Genomic DNA, 19803 nt, shown 5'->3' with positions numbered 1-19803 from the left:
CTATTCTTTATTATTTCCTTTCTTCTGCTAGCTTAGGGTTTAATTTGCTCTTCTTTTTCTAGTTTCTTCAGGGGGAAAGGATAGATTACGAATTTGAGATATTTCTTCTTTTTACTATACGCATTTACAGCATAAGTTTTCCTCTAAGCACTTTTAGCTGCACTCTATATAAGTTTCCACTTGGTGTGTTCATTTTCATCCATCTCAAAGTATTTTCTAACTTCTCTTGTAATTTCTTCTTTAACCCATTGGTTATTTAGGAGTATGTTTTTTTAAGTTTCCACATATTTGTAAATTTTCAAAATTTATTTTTGTTATTGATTTCTAATTTCATTCTATTTTTGTCAGAAAAAATATTTCATACCATTTTGATCTTTTTAAATTTATTGAGACTTGTTTTATGACCTAATATACAGTTTATCCTGGGGAATATTCCATATACACTTGAGAAGAATATGTATTCCGTTTATGTATATTTTACTATTCCATGATTCACCTCAAATACAAATCTTATCTTCCCTGACACATAAAACAAATTCCACTTTAAACTGCCTGTTTATTTTTTATGTCTTTCATTATCCACTCTCTCTTCTGGAAATTGTAGACCTAACTTTTTCTTCATAATTCTACTTATTTACTCTATCTCCAATGATCAGACAGGGTTCTTGTTTTGCTAAATACGGCATACTAACCCTAGAACTAGATAACTGACTGGCTTAGAAATAGCCTGTAACTCCAACCAGACCAATAATATTAAATTCTTGGCTGTCTGCTGAAGCTATGAGTTAGGAAGTACAATTATTCCACTCAGTGTGCTATGTTGGTAGGAAAAAAAGTTGGTAGTGCATTGTCATCAGTAGAATACCCAGCCAGAATAAAGGAAACGTACTAGGAAGAAGTAGGGCAAGAAGCTGACTCCCAGTGACATTGACTGAGAACCTGAATCTATCCAGGTTAAAACCTGGAGCTATGTCCAAAGAGACTTTAGTTACTTGAAATGAATTCTCTTTATTTTTATTTAAGCCCCTTTGAGTTATTTCCTAATACCTACCTCCATAAAGCTTTCTTTTATCCCTTGCTCATATTTTAGAGATAATGTTGAAGAGATTCCTCCATAGGTAAAATATAGACTAGGTAATGTCATTGTCCTTTCCCATTCTAAAGTTCTATGATTTTTGACCAGAGCTTACAACGGTCTCTGAAATAGCTTTCATAGTCTGATATAGTGTTCTGACCTTCCACCATCCTGTCAATTTCTCATGGGTACAATTTCCTCAATTGTGACATGCAGACAATCACAGTATCTACCTTAGGACCAACTTTATGGGAACCCAGACAGAGGGATTTCATGTGAACCATTCGGTACAGTGTTCAGTACAAAATAAGTGGTCAGTATATATTAACTTTATCATTGGATCAGTTAAGACCTATTTGGAGTATAGTAAAAAAATAGTGGTTACTTCAGAGCCTAAAAATGTTATATATTTTACTTTATATAAATATATTATTTACTATCTAAACACAACCTATTTATATGTTCACATATCAAGTTGAGAGGTGCACGAGAACTTAATGAGCCTCTTATGTTGGTAACTATATCTTTTTGTTGTGTGAATTTATTGATATTGTTTGTAAGACCACTTTACTTTCATTTCTATCCCTCTACCATGTATCCAGTGAATTTTAACACAAAATGTTCAATGAAAATGTATGCCAAAATCATCATTTATAAATTCCTAAATTTACAGGAGAAATTCAAATGGAAATAATAAGCACTATATGATAACCAAGAATCTATCTTCAGGTATTTACAAATGATATTTCAAAATTACCTGATCTGGCATATTTCATAATTTCCTTTTTTGGAAAATGTATACATGTCCCCCAAAATTATCTAAATATCAGATAAATATGACAAGATTTTGTTATCATAGACCAATGTCCTCAATGCTTTATAATCATCTTTCTAAAGAATGGGCAATTTAATTTAATTCTAAATCAAATTGTACATACAAATTTTAAATCTTTTGTATTGCCTAACTATAGCAATATATTTTTGTAATTAAAAAAGGAATGCTAAACTTTTGCTGTCCAGGTATACATGGTCAGTTAATTCATATTTAATTTGAGAGTCATATGTGAAATTCATTAAGGCAATCATAAAGTCTTTCAATGGAAAGAGGAACCCTCTGTGGGCCTTACCAGGTTCCCAACTGATAGCACACTGCTGAACTGCTCTGTCATGGGATAGTGCTCCATGGCCATGAAAAGTGTATTTAAGACAATGCAGATGGTGATGGCCAGGTCAACAAATGGGTCCATCACAACCAGGTTGACGAGATGTTTCACCTTTAACCATGGTTTACAGCAGTCCCAAATCAAACACATGTTAGCAAATTTATACCAGCAGGGTGGGCATTTCTGCCTGGATTCTTCAAGTTCTGGAAGAAAAGAGTTAGAATACTTATTAAAACTGCTTACTTTCTATTAAGCAGTCTTTGGTTTAAATTGAAAGTGATTACAAAAATGAAGTTATTAAAAGGCATTATGGTTTAATTGATGATGAAGCAGGAAAACACTTAGAATGGGTTAGCTGACATAGAAATCACGGGCATAGGAAAGTTAGTAAACTTTCTAAATTCATCTTGGCTAAACATAGTTTCCAAGATTCCATCTGCAGTATTAAACTGTCTGATAATTACCTGCAAAATTATCAGTAACTAATGGGTAGGGTTTGTGTTAAATATACTGAAAACTCATCCATGTTCCAGACAGAGCCATGTCTGGAACATGGATGAGTTTTATATTATCCAAGAATTCCTCTCAGGAAACGTCCTAAAAACCTTTATCAGTCACGCTGAATCTCAGTTTCTTGGATTACATATGTTTTGGGGGGTCTTTTAATGAGATAGTTTTGTCTCTTTCACTAGTCTTAGTCAAAATGTTTCTAGTTAAGCGTCATTAAATATAGGCTTGCAGATTGAACTCAACAAGATTCCTTTTCTCTACATTTCTTAATTTAACTAGAGGGCACAAAAGAAGAGGGAATATCTACCTTCAGAAACCAGGATTCTCACTGTTAGTATAAATCCATGTTTCACAAAATGGGACTTACATACTAGAGGTAAAATATTAGAAGACTTTAGGTGAAACATATGTAGAATTCATAAATTTTCATGGTATGCATTTATGTATTAAACTGTATAATTATCATACCAAACTTATGATATAAAATTTCAGATTAAAACACATTTGTTTAAGAAAAAAGTACAATGATTTTGAGAAGAATTTTAACTAAATAATAGGAGAGAGAAGATAGAAATGCCCCGATTTTTTAAGGTGATACTGAAAATATTGAAACTTGATAAATGTTGGAAAAAGAATTTTGGAGAATTAGGGAGTAGGACATTATCTACTCTCCTCCTTTGGTAAGATGATCTCTCAATCAACTCTTGAGTGGAAAAAGGATGCAAAATGTTTTCTGCCAATATCATTGCTGTACATCTTACTACTTGCTCTGTTAAATGAGACCACTACTTCTTAGCACTAAAGTAGAGGAAAAAATTCTTTTTTCATTTATGGCATAATTGATTTTGGTCAGTTGCTTTAGTATTACTACTGTGGCAACTGGAATATCCCTCTAAACCTGGTACAGTTTAGTAGAAACTAAATATGGAATGGACAAACGTGAACATAGGTAATGACCTTTTCGTTCTGCTGATAAACATTCACTATTAACTAATGCTATAAAGTTTACCACTTCCGTAGAGTAAATTAATTTCCTGTTTATTTTTAACAGAATTTCATTAGAGGTAGATTCTTCAACTGTCTCTTTAGATATTGAAACTCTTCCAGTGCATAGTTTATTCCATTTCTTTTAATATGCAATTTCGTAAACAATAAAGAATAGTTGTGTTGTTACTCAGAGGAAAAATATAAATACGATTATTATGCACTAGTTACTTTGTAGATGCTTTTAAGACTTCCAAATAACCTTATATTTATGCTGAACATAAAAAGATATTATCATTGACAATAAATGAGAAATGAAAAAATCTCTTTGTGCACAGAGTATTTTTTAAAATGTGACCTGTCATTTAGTAGATAAACAGAAGCAAACAGGAATTGTATAGGAAAAACAAAACAAAACAAAACAGATAAAAGTTCAAAAGAAGAAATTCAGCCCGTGTTGTTCGTCTTGATTGACACCAGGAAAAAGTGGAGCAAAGCTGTTTAAGTTCTAAAAAACAAAAACAAAAACATTTGATTATTCATGCCAAAAAAATAAAAATAAAAAAAAGAAAGAAAGAGAGAGAGAATCTTACATTTTGAAACAAACAAAGCACTCAAGAGAGAACTACAGCCATCTCTCCATTATTCCTGTGTGGGTTATACACACTGAGAATCATCAGTTTAGACTTTTGCCGGTTTTTCTCAATTCCTCTGGTACTTCTAAGTCATCCTCCCACTAATTTTCCCAAAGGTGTGACCAAGAAATATTTCTATATGGCTTTTGCATTTAAAAAATTTGAAAAGCAAAGAGTTCGTTTTTACTCATCTCCTAGTTTCATTAAGGAAGAGGCTGGCTATTCATTACCCTGGACAATGAAGACTTGGCTGTAGTTCAAAAGGAGGAAAACAAAAGTTGACAGCTGGATCAACAAGCCTGCTTCACAAAAAGGGAAAGGGATTAGACTTAGAAGAAAGGATCCCAAATAAACAGATTATGTCAACCTAAGAAACCTTTCCATCTTATCAGGAACAAAAAAAAGACTATATATTAAAGACAGCTCTAGTATGCATGTGTATCCTAAGTATTGCTAACAACCAACCTTGATCAATGCCAAATTCCAAGTGTTTAAATATAATAGAATAAAAAAAATAAAATTTTCATGCTATACAGTCAATGAAAAACAAAAACTCAGCCATTGTCCCTCACAAAAATATAAAGTCAAAAGTTCTCCAGATATTAAAACCAAATACTCAGTCTCCTGCTTCCTCAGTTATATTTATTTTTAAGACACTCTTTTCCTCCTAAGTAACTCCATGAGATACATTCCCATGGAGGGCCAATGGGTACACTCATTTTGAACTCCTGTCTTAATTAGTGGACAAGTTCAATGTTTTGGTGGTTTGGTGTTTATTATGTAATTTCTTACGTTAGGTCAAACTTAATGCTATCAGAATTGCAAAGTAGGACTGTTGATTTAGACTTACCCTGTCTCCTTCTCTACTTCTTGCTTTAGGGAGCAGACATGCTGCTGACATCTGTAGCAGAACCACTGGCAGCTTCCTCTCAGTGGTTTTGCTATGGCAAGGAGCAGAAGACCAGAGAATCTTCAAAAGATTTACCTGGAGGGACAGGGAGGAGCAAGCTACTGGCAGCTGGGGGGGAAGAAGGAGTGCAAGCTAACGCAGGCGAGGTTGGGGAAGAACGTACTGAGTTTAATATTCCATAGAAATCAGTGAAAAGATTTCTGATACTGCATTAGGACATTATGAAAATTGGGTCTTGTAATACTGACATGGCTGTGATATATACGGTCATCTACACTGTGAGTTCTTTCTGACTGTGACTTTTAGGTTTTTGGCATTGGTATTAGCATCACAGGATTTTTCCATTCAGATTGGAAAAGAAATATTCCAAGAATCTATCCAATATTAAGAGAAACTATAAATAAAAATAAGAAAGTCACATGTACATACTCTCTCTCTCATTCTCCATCTTTCATTTTCCTTCGACACATCTATATACACACGCACTCACACACTTGGGAGGGGGTGGAAAGGGAGGGGCTGTAAAAGAACAGGAGAAAAAGGGAAAAGAGGATAAGGGAGGAGGATAAAATATATTTTATATGAAAGTATTTTGCAAGTATTTGAAGTTGATAGTTGACGTTCAAATTCACTTACAGTTTGGAAAAGCACAAACATGTAATTAACAAAAACAACAAAAATAAAACAACTAATAATGATAATATCTATTGATTCCCATCTGCATAACATGTACATAGGTGCTGTATATATGATGCCTCGTTTAATCCTTGTAACAATCTTATGCCTAAGCATCATTATCCACATTAAAATGATAGAGAAAATGAAGTTTAGAGTCATAAGTTAACACACTTAACACATGAAAGAGCCAAGAATCGATCACAGATCAAGTTGTCCCCAAAGCCTTTATTTTGGCACTATGAGATCCAGACCGCTAAACTATATATTAACTACTCAGACATAATCTGCAATTCAAGAGAAAGCTGATAAATATTGTAATATTCTGGTCAGAGAGATGCACGAGTAGTTCTAAAAATTTTTTGAACATTTTATTTTAAAGAGGTTAATATCAAACTCTAATTTACATTTTTCATTTACGTTTTGGGTTAAATCAAATGATTTTATAGCTTGTATCTAAGGCAGTTAATACAATTCAAATGGATTAGCATCATTATAAAAATAAACATTTATCATTACACTCCTTTCAATGTCATACACACAACAAACTTCAACAGTTTAGAAATTAATCTATGAAAGCAGTATTCCAAGTATACCTTGAATTTGCAGTAGCTTCCTGGAGACTAAATGTAAAGATTTATAAGAGATGGTAGAATCCATGTGATGTACATGGATTTCATTTTTATTTAGTAAAAGACATAATGATGATGTGTTATCAAGTCAGAACTAATTTTCTTGGAATTTATGAAACTATTGTTTTCATCATTACCAAAGTACTATGAAGTAGCTATGCTGTAAGACTTTTGACATACCTTCCATGGTGTTGGTCAAAATACTAGCTATACTCATTGTCCTTTGCCTTGTTGTAGGATCTTCCAATAAATCCATGGAAACATGATAGGAACTGGACCGTCTCTTTTTTATTTCTGTTTCAGTAGTCGTGCCCTAAAAATAAAATTTCAGATGGAATAACTATTATTCTTAAGAGCAGCAAAACCAAAAGTGTTCTTATAATAGGTGCTACTTAACTAAATGATCACCATGCTTACTCAGATGTGAACGGCTCATTAAGACATTGCTGGAATCATCATTCTTGGGAAGTGTTTGAAAGCCTGTCAGATTTTCAGCTTTCAAGAATGCCCGGGTTTGCAATCGGGATGGACTTTTCTAATTCTTCCATCTTGGAGCTTTGTGCTAGAGGGACCATGCCTACTATTGGATAGATAACCTTTTAGCCTTTCAACCAATCCCAAAAAGACTTCAGATTGAAACATGGTGTTCCTTAATTTACTCTCAGGTTGAGATATTAGATCTTTATACACACACATTTGGTTTAATGTATGAAAATAATTTTTAAGGGTTCCTTAATATGCATCAGTATAGTTCCCTTAAACTGTGAATTCCACTATAAAATGTTTTTGTTTATTATAGTTAGGTAACATTTCCCAATATCCTTAATAATAAAACTAAATATTAGAACAAATTTATAATTTTGTCTTACATTTACAAAACAGTTTCATCCAGAAAACAACCAATCTTTGGCATTGAAACTCTAACTTAAGGTAATAATACCAATTTGGCGGTCTTCAATTTTTAACAATGATATGATGATTTGATATTTTCTATTCTAGAATTTCAACATGCGGCAGAAATTTATTCTTACTTTAGGAGATCAAACAATAAAGTTAATTATCACAGGGAAAAAAGGGCAAAACTCAAGCATTTCAAATGCAGGTCTGAGTGAGTGCTAATAATAAATAAGAAGTCATTTTTTGAGGATTTTCCCTGTTTCTAAAATAGCAATATAATTCCTCTGTTCATCTACTCAGACCTCATTCTGATATGAGTAACATTATTTTTATTAACCTGCATACCTCTACTGCACATATACTCAAAGCAAAGTTTCCACTCAATCGATGTGATTGTTATTAATGGTGATAAACATCCGTATAGGTGATACAATTAATTTTATGGCAAAACAGAAGTAAAATTAATGGAAAAAATAACCTCCTCTGAAATTGAAGCTCTTTGAAATCAAAAGGTTATTTCTCAGAATTAAAATATTTTGCCTGATCAGAGAGAAGCAAAGTTTTTTAAAGAAAAAAATAGGGTTGCTTTAAAGTTCCTCTATTCTCTGCTGCTCTATACAGAACCATATGTGCAATAATCCTAGCTTCATCTAATTTTTTAATGATAGATTCCAAAACCTCTAATGATATTACTGAGGAAATTATTTAAGTTAAATTGTTTCAACTGAATTTACATGCAAAGTTCAAGATATCATGTGCTTTGGAGGGTGTTATTTGCCTGCAGCTGTTTATTTTCTGTTCTCATTTCCCCTCACAGTCTCACAGCCTACTTCTCTCTGCACCTTCAGCTCATGCTGCACCACAGTGCAGTGCCCTGCCTCACAGCACCTGACTATAAGATTGAAGAATAGACATGAGGGAACTTGCTATAGAGGAACCTCACTAGGCTTTGTTTCAATCTGGCCCGATTTGTCTTCAGAGATTTATTCCATCCTTTCTGATAGGACAAGAATTTTATGGCAATTACTGATAAATACTAAATATTTTCTGACAGAGTGACATTCTCTGTGTATTTATGCAATACAGTTGTATATTTGTTTTTGTTTGCTCAATTAACATTTATTGAGATCAGTGATGTCCACATTTTATTATGTATAAGAACCATGTGGAATGCTTGTTAAGAAAGAAGATTCTCTGACTTTGTTCTCAGGCTTTTGGTCTAAGTAAGTCTTGATTGACCCAGGAATCTCCATTTTTTTCTTTAAACCACTTTACTGAGGAATGATTGACATGTAAAATGCTGTATATATTTAATATGCACAACTCAGTGAGTTTGAGGATTAGTATACAATGTGAACTATCACCACCATCAAGGTCATAAACATTTCCATTGCCTTCCAAAATTTCCTTTCACTCCCTTTATTACATTATTGTTGTTATATGTGGGAAGAACGCTTAACATAAGATCTACATTTTTAGCAAATTTTAATTATACAATATAGTATTGTTAACTCTAGGTACTAAGCCATATGGTAGATCTCCAGAACTTATTTATCTTGCATATCTAAAATTCTGTAGCCTTTGACCATCAGACTCATAGAAGCATAGAGTAGAATGGTGGTTGCCAGAGGTTGGGGGAGGGGAAGATGAAGAATCTTCATTTTTAAGATGCATCCCAGGGAATTCGATGTAAGTAGTCTGAGGGTGAAGTATTTTTTGAGAAACACTGGGTTAAAATGAAAGTGTTTGTTTTCTTAGCCATCTCTTCTTTTCCATTTAAGAAAATTAAAAAAAAAAAGAAAAATTCAATGGGAGGCAATATTGCAATGTGGATAAAATGGGTTCAATAGCCAGGATACCTGGGATCATGTCTTAGCTCCACAATGCACAGAGTTCAGTTCCTGTTCTGTACAATAGGGATAATATTAGTAACTATGATGAAGAGTTGTTGTGAGGATTAAATGAATTAACACATATAAAGTGTTCTGGACAGTGTCTGGTACATAGTTAGCTATGATTATTTTAAAAGAGAAGTTGATATTCCCTCTGTATTCTTGGTTCCTTCGCTATAAAGTTCTACTTTTTTCATGATTTTATTTGACCCCAGGATACTTGGACATTTCCCTGGGAGAAAGTGGTGGGAGAGGTCATGAGAAAAAAGTGAAGAAGATCAATGTCTATTTCTGTAATCCAAGGTAAGAAGTTCCTCTCTTAGGTGACTGATAGCTGACTCCATACAACCTTAATGTGCTTAAGGAGCTTGTCCAATTATAATAAATGGAATTGTGTAAAAAATAATAATACAAAGAAAATTTTAATATGATTCAGAAAACTATAAAATGCAACCAAATGACATTGCTAGAATATTTTTATATTGACAAATAAAGTCTTATTTAATACCAAAGTTAAAAAGTAACATGTTTTACAAAGGAAATGTCAACAATATATCCCTATAAGTGCCTGGCACTTAATTGAAACCCTTTTCCATAGGCTTGATTTAGGGCCACTTTGTTTACCAAAAAAATTCATAAAAGTAATATAAAAATTGAAATATGTTCTAAAAATTACAACACGTGATTTTACCAGCTACTCTGAGTGACTTTTTTCTTTTCTTTTTTTTCAGGCAAGGCAATCCTTGGTTGTCCTCACAGATTGCAAAGACCTTGACAGTTTACAATCCCTTATTTTTTTATTTTTTATGCCTATAGCACCTGGTCTTCCTAGGTGGTCTCCCATCCAAGTACTAACCAAGCCCGACCCTGCTTAGCTTCTGAGTTCAGAAGGGATCGGGCTTTTTTAGGGTAGCATGGCCATAGATTTTGAGTGACTTCTAAACCATACAAATGTACAATGGCTGGGGTCATTTGAGTGAGTGCTAAAAATGTTATAACACTCTGACTTGCAAAGAGAAAGAATGTTGCACTATGGGATTTTCATATATTTAGTAAATCCACTCAAGTGGAAGTGTCAAATTCTCCTTTTAAAGGAACAGTGATAATAAGATCCTTAAGATGAGCACTACTGGTATCATTTCTTGCATTTAACTTGATTATATTAATTAAACGCATGCTTGATAAATTGTTGCTGTGCTTTTTGCCATGTTTCATACTGTAGTAATAATGATGAAGAGACACTTCTAATTATATTCTATGATACCCAACCTATATTTTTAATTAACTTGTAGAAAAGTCTGAATAGAACGATTTGACAAAATTCTTAGATGGGAAATCCAAAACATTCCAGCTTTCACCAGCCTCAGCTCCCTTCCCGACAGCTGTAGTTTCCACTGGCCTCACCTCTGGCAGGAGCTGTCCAGCGGGAGATGTGAGGGAAGGACCCCCAACCAGGGATACCACACCATTGCAATCCACCGCGCTGTGCATCTTCCCATTCATGGGCAGAATGGGGAGCACCCTGGAGGCACGGCTGGCCTGGCTGACGTTGCTGTGGCGACGCTCTCCATGTCTGTGTGGTACAAACAGAGAGTCTCTTCGGCTGTCATTGTCTTCAAAGGTGCTGTGCTCGTCATCAGCAAAGTCATTCTCAGAGCCAATATCCTTTGCTCGACCTCTGAAGCTAAAAAGGCTCGCCCTACTGTTGCGTCTTGGAGAGAAAAGGGAGCCACGAATGCTCAATAAAGACTATGAATAACAATAAAGGAAACAAAAAACAGAAGAACAGAATTAAGAGCTGGCATCTTGAAAAACGTGAGGCTTGACTCATTGTTTCAGAATGGTTGACCTACCTAGGGGGAAGTCATTGGACGGGTAGAACTATGGGCTCCCATGGTACCTGCTGGTGGATCTCAACTAGGTTCGCCTCTTTGCTTTCCCTTTTTCTCCCTTCCTTCATTTTTCTTTTTCAGTCATTTTCTTTTACTTTACTTGTGCCTTAAGATAGTCACAAATACCCCTCAACATTGTTTAGTCTCATTACTGGCACGTAGAACTAAAATTTTTGCTAAGCCCCTCTCTACAGGCTAACCTCATTTAACAATCTAATGGAAAGTAATTAAATATACACCTATATTAACATCTTTTAAAGCCAAAAATATGCCCAGTAAGAGCTCACTAGTAACCACACCCTGATGCAGATCTTACCACAGAGGAAAATAAAATCAACCTTGCTAGTAGATCTATTTAATTATAGCACGAGAGGCTTCTCCCTTTTCTTTGCATATTTAGTAATGTCTTCGTGAATAAATTAAACAAATCAAATGGAAAGAACTGTATGATTCATTCCCTGATTTTTACTCTTCTGTGTATCTCAAGAAATTTGAAGGACACCATATTTACAAAAACTTGGTTTTCACTAAGTATCTGGTCATGATCATTTAACAATTTTCTAAATGGCTACATTGTCACTGCCATCATGCCGTTTACCTTGATTCTTAAGCACTGCAGCACCAAGCACAATGAATCACTTCCTGTGTATTATTAGTCTAATATTATGACTTAGCTGTAGTAAATACTTGTTTTTGCTGGTCCGATATCTATTTCTCCTTCATCTTTTGATAATACCCAGACTATTTTTGAGAGATGATTCTCAGGCCTAGCCAATGAGTGTATTTCATACCTCTGGTCATAGAGAATGGTTTCAAGATGGGCAGGGACACTGCATGGTCCATTGGCAGCCATCTCTTTCTTTCATAGTTGTTGAGAAAGAGGTGCATTTTCAATTAGGGTTCCTAAAAATATTGAATTTAAGTGTGGAGCTGCAGTGGGCATCTTGCTACCATATTGGAGCTACCTGGGCTGAGATATGGAGGAATACTTGGTCATAATAATATGTTATGAGCCCTTGAGTTCAGCATGACTAAAGCTACTCACAGATATAAAAGTCCTCTCTATTTTTTTACTAAAGAGAGCTTGAACTGGGTTCTTATGATTATTAATAGAAAGAATATTAATTTCATCATTTAAATATTATTAGTCTGAGTTTTTCTCCAAAAGGTTTAAAGCTACCTAAAATAATTTATACCTATATATTTTTTACATTCTCTAACAGTAAGTATGCTTTTAATTATCTTTTAAGAAAAGAATAATTTTTCTCAATAATGCCTAATGAGAAGTAATGCCAATAATTACATTTTAACTTATAAGTACTCTATTCAATTAGTAGCAATAGAAACTTTGTAGAAAAATAAGTTATAAAATAGCTCAGAAAATTTCTCAAGGTTCAAAGGTGAATCATGCCACATAAAAGGATAGTTTACATGGGACAATTTTATGAAAAATGATTGTGTCCCATCTGTTAGCATCAACTTCTATTGCTTAATTAATTATATAAATCCATTGCAATCAAATACTGTGCCACAAACAAAGGATAGTCAGTAAGAAAAGTCTGCCACAAGAAATCAATCTCTAAAAAGCAAAACTTCTTGGTTTATTATGAATAGGGAATAAAATAACTTAAGGTCAACTGTATCTTATAAAGGATTCAAAATAAAACATCCAGGTTGTCTTGGGACTTGACTAGAAATTAAACTCCTGATTTTGTTCTCTCCCCTCTCCAATACTAATAAGTCAAAGTGAAGTCTAAGAAATATTTTGTGCAATTCACCTACTCTATTAAGAAAATTATAATCTTGAAGTAAAAGCCTACATTATGTTTTCTTTGATGTGAAAATAGAAATGTTTACCAACACAACTGCCTTTCTATCATGTCATCATAAACTAATAGTTTCTAATACTTTGGAGTCTTGGACCCTTGAAAAATCTAACAAAAGCAGTAGACTTTTCATCACCATACCCAGGTTAAGAAACTTTGCCTAGCTTGATATTTTCGGTATTATTTCCAGGGACTTGCTAAATGAGATTAGTGTGAATTCAGGATTCTCCCTCTCTCCCTCCTTCCTTCTCACTTTTTTCCTCTCTCCTCCTTCTCTTTCTCTTTCTCTCTCCCTTTCCATTTCCCTCTCCATCTTCTTAGCTATTTGTTTGACTATTTCTTTTTTAGGTTAAAAAAAAATCTTTCTCTTTTTTAAATATAGATACCACTTAAGAAGCAAATATCAAGTCCAGCCAACATTCCAATTTGTATAATTCAGTGATCACTTATAATGTCCAACTAGCTAGGAAATGGAGGTCTGAAGAAGATAGTACTGGAAAAATGTTATATCTGTAAGCAAAATTTGCAGAAAGAGGCAGAACAAAGCTTAATCTTTTCAGGCTTCACTATTTTACCTAGAGTTAGTTTTACTGGATTTGAAAAACAAAACAAAACAAAAAAAACAAAACAAATTGGAGAGATTCTTGGTTAACTGCTAATCTGCAGTTTCAAATTTAGGCAATTTTACCTTGTAGAACATACCTTTTTTCTCCCCTCCCTCCTACTCTCCCTCCCTTCCTCCCTCCCTTCTTCCTTCCTTCCTTTTCAAAATGACCAATGCTGTAAAAAAGGGGGTTGATTTTTAAGGAATTCACATTTATTAAGATTAATGTCTCCACTAATGAAATTATGACCATGGCAACATGAATGAGAATGAGTAAATGTCGATATTTACTTAAAAACAAATTCTATTTTAATATGAATTCAAATCCATTAATTCTTTACTTTATTCTGTCTCATAATGTTATTTGGACTTGGAATGAACAGATTGACCTATAAAAAATTTATACATATTAAACATAAGATTATGTGAGACTGCATACTATAAAATGTATGAAGAGCAAGTATAATTCTAAATATATGTATCTTTTAAATGACATCAAATTGTAGACTTCCTTTTCAGTTTTAAAGATATTCTTACTCGTAGGCCTGAGAAGGTAGAAAGTTAAAGAATTTCAGTGTCAGGCCAGATTTAAATACTATCTCAGCCCTCAATAACTATATGACATTGGGCAATTCTTTAACTTCAAAGAGCTGAAAAAATAGCGAAAATAATACTATGCAAGGCTGTTAACACTAATTATGACTGTGTATAAAGAATGCCAAGCATAAAACACGCAGTCAACAAAGAATACACCCTCCTCTTCATATGTGTAGACTGGGGATGATGATTATGGTACCTACCTAGGGCTGTAGTGAGGGGCTTACATGAGTTATATTGCAAATTGCAATGCACTGTGCTAAGTGTTAGCTATCATCATTGCTATCAGTGTCGTTCTAGCTGTTATCGTTACTATATAGATACTAAGGTTTCACTACTGGTGAAACTGTCTTCTGAGAAACTATGTATTTCTGGTAATTCTCTTGGTAATTTTAAAGACAATTAGAGATCTTAAATTTCAAAGTTTCAACAGCTTATATTAGTACATCAGCCAGAGGCATCCAGTGAACATTTATTTAGTGCACTATATAAATCGGGATATTATTTCAATGAAAGTCCCATGTTAAACATGAGACAGAGATAATCAACTGCAATTAAACATGTTTATTGAGTATCATAAATCTTCCTCAGTGCATGCTTACTAAGAATTTTAGCTACAGTTTTAGAGAAATTTTGCTTTGGATCCCCTTGAAGTGAGGGCATGAAGAATGCACTCTTCAGATGAACTTTGCACGTGGACGGGAACACCTGAACAGATAGATGGTCTGAAAGAGTCCACGGTTCAGCTCAAGAAACCTGCCACCCAGAAAACCCACAGTCCACTGGGTCCAGGCACAGCAGCTAAGAAAGGATGAGAAACATCTGCTGACAATTACTCATGTGGAAAATTGCCTCGAGATGTTTGAGTCTTTAACAAAACCTTAAAATCACAAACCTTCCTTAGTCCCCCGGGATCTACACTCTGAGAATGCTTTCCTGGGATTCCAACAAGTTTTAAAACTCACAAATTCTCTGAGGTGATAATCACAACACTTGATGATCATTACCGCTGAAAGCATTATGCTATTTAGGGGGAAGGCAGTTTATCTCTACCAAATTCTGCCCTAGCTTTAAAAAAGTGCAATTTATATAATCTAATATTTTTACCTGGTGTGGAGAAGAAAATCTCTTTTCATATGTCAGCCTGCTTCCTTCTAAGGAAAAACGGAAACCTTTCCTTCTAATGCTGTCTTCAGATTCAGATTTGCGGACTCCGTCTTCCTTCTCTTCTTCTCCAGACTGTTCTTTCTGTTTCTTTTTCTTTCTTCTGTTTTTCAGCTCTTTTTCACTCTTAGAGCTCAATTTTGATGCTACCGAAGAACTCTCTGAAAACACTCCTATCCCACCAGCTCCACTGAAGTCTTTTGATTCAGCAGATGCTGCTGCAGCAGCTGCCTACAAGGGCCCAAAGTAAATGGTAGTTGCATATACACTTTGAGAAACTGTCCACGTTACTGCTTAATTTATCTTTAGTAACACAAGTATGAGCTTGGAAAACAATGCTTCATTCTGGCATATATTTTGGAAAACAATACATTGTCGTTAGACCAATTAAAGAATTAAAATCAACAGATATATGGAAGATGATACATGAGACCTGGATGAAAACCTTCAAGCTCTGGCCTTATACTATGCTTTCTAATTATCTAATAATATGAACAAAACATTTAAATACCTTAATAATTTTTCTCTGATTTAAAAAGTATCTTAATAAGGAAAGAATTTAAGAATTAAAGGTTTCCTATTTTAACTTGATCCATCACAATTCCACTCGGCAATGACTTTTTGTACCAGTCTAAATTATTGAATTTTATTCAGTAGAGTATTTTTTATTTTAATAAACCTTTTCCCCCTCTTTGACTTAAATTGAGAATTTTATTAAGAAATGCACAAGAAAAACATTTTACAGATTATATATAAGGGAATCGCAGATCATGGCATCTGAATGAATTTGCAAATTACAATAGTACAGTTTTTGGAAAGATATAGTATTCAATTTTGTTGTTGCTGCCCCTGTATGTTTCATTTATCTGACCTTTATTACATATTCAGGATACTCAGTGGTAAAAGAGAACTGTCCTTGAGATCCAAGAAAAGCCAAAAAATAGGCAATTTGATGAGTTAATGTCATTAAGTCAAGTAAATAAATTAAAGAAATATTCGCCTTATTATGAAACCTCATCAAGTATAAATTAAAGGACTTACAGTGTAGGAGGCAGAGAATGTAGTGATTTATTATGTTCACACATCTGTGTCTTTCTTATGCAACCCACAAACTTGCATTTAAACACTCTTCAAGTAGAAAATAAATATTAAATAAGTCTTTGTCTTTCCAGACTCGAGGAAATAATCTTCTCAGTTCAACCCTGCTTTTCTGACCTTTCTCCCCCCTAGTGACACTCATGAAGAAGCAACTATAACTGAATTTCTCTTCCCCAGAAAATTAAGAAAATATTTCGATTGAGGGCATGTTGGTCTAGTTTGTGAGCTTCAGTAAATGAAGGGTCACAAAGGAGAAAAAAATAGTAATAAAGCAATTATAAATCTCCATGCTGTGATGTCATTAGTATTGACAGTAATTATCAACATAAAAATAATAATTTCCTAAAAACTAAACAGAATCTTAACACTTACAAACACCTATGACCTCTTTTAAATGTCAGTTTAACCACTGCTGATTTTGAATACTAAATGCCACTAACCTCACCATTGTGGTCAGAGAACTGAGATAAACAAACACAAAAGAGCTCTATGTTTGCTAACTATACCTGAGCTTCTTCTTGTTGCTTTTTTAACTGTTCAAGCATCTGCTGAAATTCAGCTTCTTTCTGTTCAGCCTCTTCGAGTGTTGCCTGATTCTGTTCCTCATAGGCCATGGCCACCACAGCCAGGATTAAATTTATAAGGTAGAATGAGCCCAAGAAAATGACCAGCACAAAAAATATCATGTATGTTTTTCCAGCAGCACGTAGTGTCTGTAAAATGGAAGAGATATTTTATTAAATTTTATGTAGACTGTTACAAGCTCATACTCTAAGTTATAAAGTATTTTACAGCAATTCTCTTGATTTCAATATTTCATGCTTCCCAGAAGAATCATATTATCTGTTCTCACCAGTTGATAAAGGTTTTCCCAGAAGTCTTGAGTCATTAGACGAAATAAGGACAGGAAAGCCCAACTGAAGGTGTCAAAACTTGTGTAGCCATAGTTGGGGTTTCTACCAGCCTTCACGCAGATGTATCCTTCTGGACACTGGCTAAAATTAGGTTAAAGCAAAAGAAGAAGTCAGTAACTGCAAGTCTGCTGGCTAGCTTTCTGGTTTTTACAGATGCCAATACCTATTTTATCTGACACTAGGGAAAGCAGATTTCTCTTATCTTAACCAGCACTAGGTGGACTGATTTATATAATAACAGAATCTATTAAGTCTATTTATGAACTCCCCTGTGATTCATAATTGTCATTATTATATTTATCATGTCTCCATATAAAAGCAGTAATATCATAATTAATACCTTTGGGAACTTGTGGGCACGAACAGAAAAATAAATTTAAAGGGAAAAAATTGATTTTTACTGAAGATAACTAGAAGCAGAAGCATGTGTGTGATTGTGGTAGTAGAAAAGAGGGGTGAAAAAAGGATGGGAGAGGGCACACTGAGAGGAGGAAATAACTCTGCCTGGTGAAGGTGTCCTATGACCTTGATGATCAAGCTGACCTGGCCTCAGTCTTGTGCCTGACACTTCCACGCTACCTGATCCAGGGCAGGTTTCCTAACCCTGCTAAACTTCCGGCACTTCATATGTAAGAAAGGGCTAGTAACAGAACCTGTCTTGCAAAGGTACAAGCATTGAATAAGAAATTGTATGTAAAACATTTAGTACAGTACAGACAAGGAATTAAAATCAGTCTCTTTTACTTATCACTGGGATCTAAAGAGAAAGGCAGTACAATCTTTACCATATGAGTCAAATGAAAAGCCTATTACCATAGGGAATTTTGTTACAGGTATTAGTTACTAATGTCCACCATATCATCTTCCATAGAAAGAACACTAGAAGTCTATGATTCTAAAATCTTGCCAAATAGGAAGAGGAAACTATTTCTCTGAATTTTCCTAGGCTTTAGCTCCATGTTCAATACTTCTTAATAACAAATGTTCACATGATATCAATCGTTATAATTAAAAGCACATATTGAGTGCTGTAATAGCTATAAATGTAATCCATTTAATTCTCACAGCCACCCTATTAAACCCCTTTATCGCATGAGGAAACTACAAGGCAAAGAAAGGTGACATTATATAGTGGAGTCAGTATTCAATGGAATCCATGCAAACTCTCCAGTCAATAGTCTTAACTGCTTTGCTAACATATGCTAGATATACACTCACCATGCTTCAGATATTGACAATTTCTTCAGAGATAGTACATTTTAAGCCATGGAGATCACATCAGCATATGTAAAATATCACACTTACAAATGTACACACTTATGAATTCTATTAACTTAAGCTTCTTATATATATATGTATGTACTACTTTTCTTTTTTCCATTAAACTAATTTAGAAGATCAGCTGTGACCTAGTATGGAAAAATAATTGCCACATATGAGTGTGTGAAGAAAGTGTGAATCCACACTTATCTCAGCTATTTTGAGAGTTAGTGTGAAGTGGAATTTATGGAGGGCTTTGAATGTGGAGGGAGTGGGGCCATGTGGGTGGGAGGTGGCAGGTCATTAAGGCCGATGGAGCAGTGTGGACTGAACTCAATACGAAACATCAACTTACCCTGCATCTGAGCTGTTGCCACAAAGCAGAGCATCATTTTGCCCTTCCAAAAAATAAAAGTGACCTATTTAAAGAGTGAGGAACAGAAAGAATTATTTAAAAACCCTCAAAACACTTCAGCCATTGTGTCTAGATAATAGAGCTTACAATTTTTTCAACCATAATGGAATGGATAAAATAATAAATTCGTATATGGTTAAACGAAAATATAATTGAATACTACACAAATATCAAAATTTAACATTTTTAATTAAACAAATATTTAGAAAATCTCTTTTAAAGAGTGTCTATGGCCATGCTACCCTGAATAAGCCCGATCCCATCTGATTTCGGAAGCTAAGCAGGGTTGAGCCTGGTCAGTACTTCGATGGGAGACCACCTAGGAAGACCAGGTGCTGTCGGCGTAAAAAATAAAAAAATAAGTAATTGTAAGCTGACAAGGTCCTTGGAATCTGTGAGGTCAACCAAAGGTTGCCTCACCTAAAAATAACTAACTAACTAAATAAATAAATAAATAGATAGATAAATAAAAACAAAAAAAGTGAGAGAAAGAGAAGCCTTGTTGCTTTTATGTAAATAAAATTTTACTTTTTTAAACACTTTTTGCTTGGACTTCAAACAGATTCAGACTTTTTTTCTTTTTCCTACCAACTTTGACTTAATTTCCTGTGAAAAGTCGGCTTAGGTGTTTGCTCTTTCTATGATGCTGTAAATAAGTGT

General features: G+C 34.2%; 1 protein-coding gene and 2 pseudogenes across 1 annotated transcript in view; 1 reads left to right on the top strand and 2 right to left on the bottom strand.

Annotated features, from left to right (window-relative positions):
- The window catches only part of SCN2A (sodium voltage-gated channel alpha subunit 2), an 86034-nt gene that overhangs the window by 48247 nt on the left and 17984 nt on the right, over positions 1-19803 (bottom strand). Inside the window, exons 8-14 of the mRNA XM_039855446.1 lie at positions 19084-19147; positions 17408-17549; positions 17061-17267; positions 15400-15687; positions 10778-11122; positions 6765-6897; positions 2203-2441 (exon numbers count right to left, since the gene is read on the bottom strand). Of these exons, the coding sequence (XP_039711380.1) occupies positions 2203-2441; positions 6765-6897; positions 10778-11122; positions 15400-15687; positions 17061-17267; positions 17408-17549; positions 19084-19147 (1418 nt within the window). The remainder of the gene's footprint in view (positions 1-2202; positions 2442-6764; positions 6898-10777; positions 11123-15399; positions 15688-17060; positions 17268-17407; positions 17550-19083; positions 19148-19803) is intronic.
- On the bottom strand, positions 10181-10299 carry LOC120597235 (uncharacterized; annotated as a pseudogene).
- On the top strand, positions 19369-19487 carry LOC120597242 (uncharacterized; annotated as a pseudogene).

Source organism: Pteropus medius, unplaced genomic scaffold (assembly GCF_902729225.1).
Source record: "Pteropus medius unplaced genomic scaffold, Ma_sr-lr_union100, whole genome shotgun sequence".
NCBI lineage: Eukaryota > Metazoa > Chordata > Mammalia > Chiroptera > Pteropodidae > Pteropus > Pteropus medius.
This window is presented reverse-complemented; position numbering and strand designations above follow the sequence as displayed.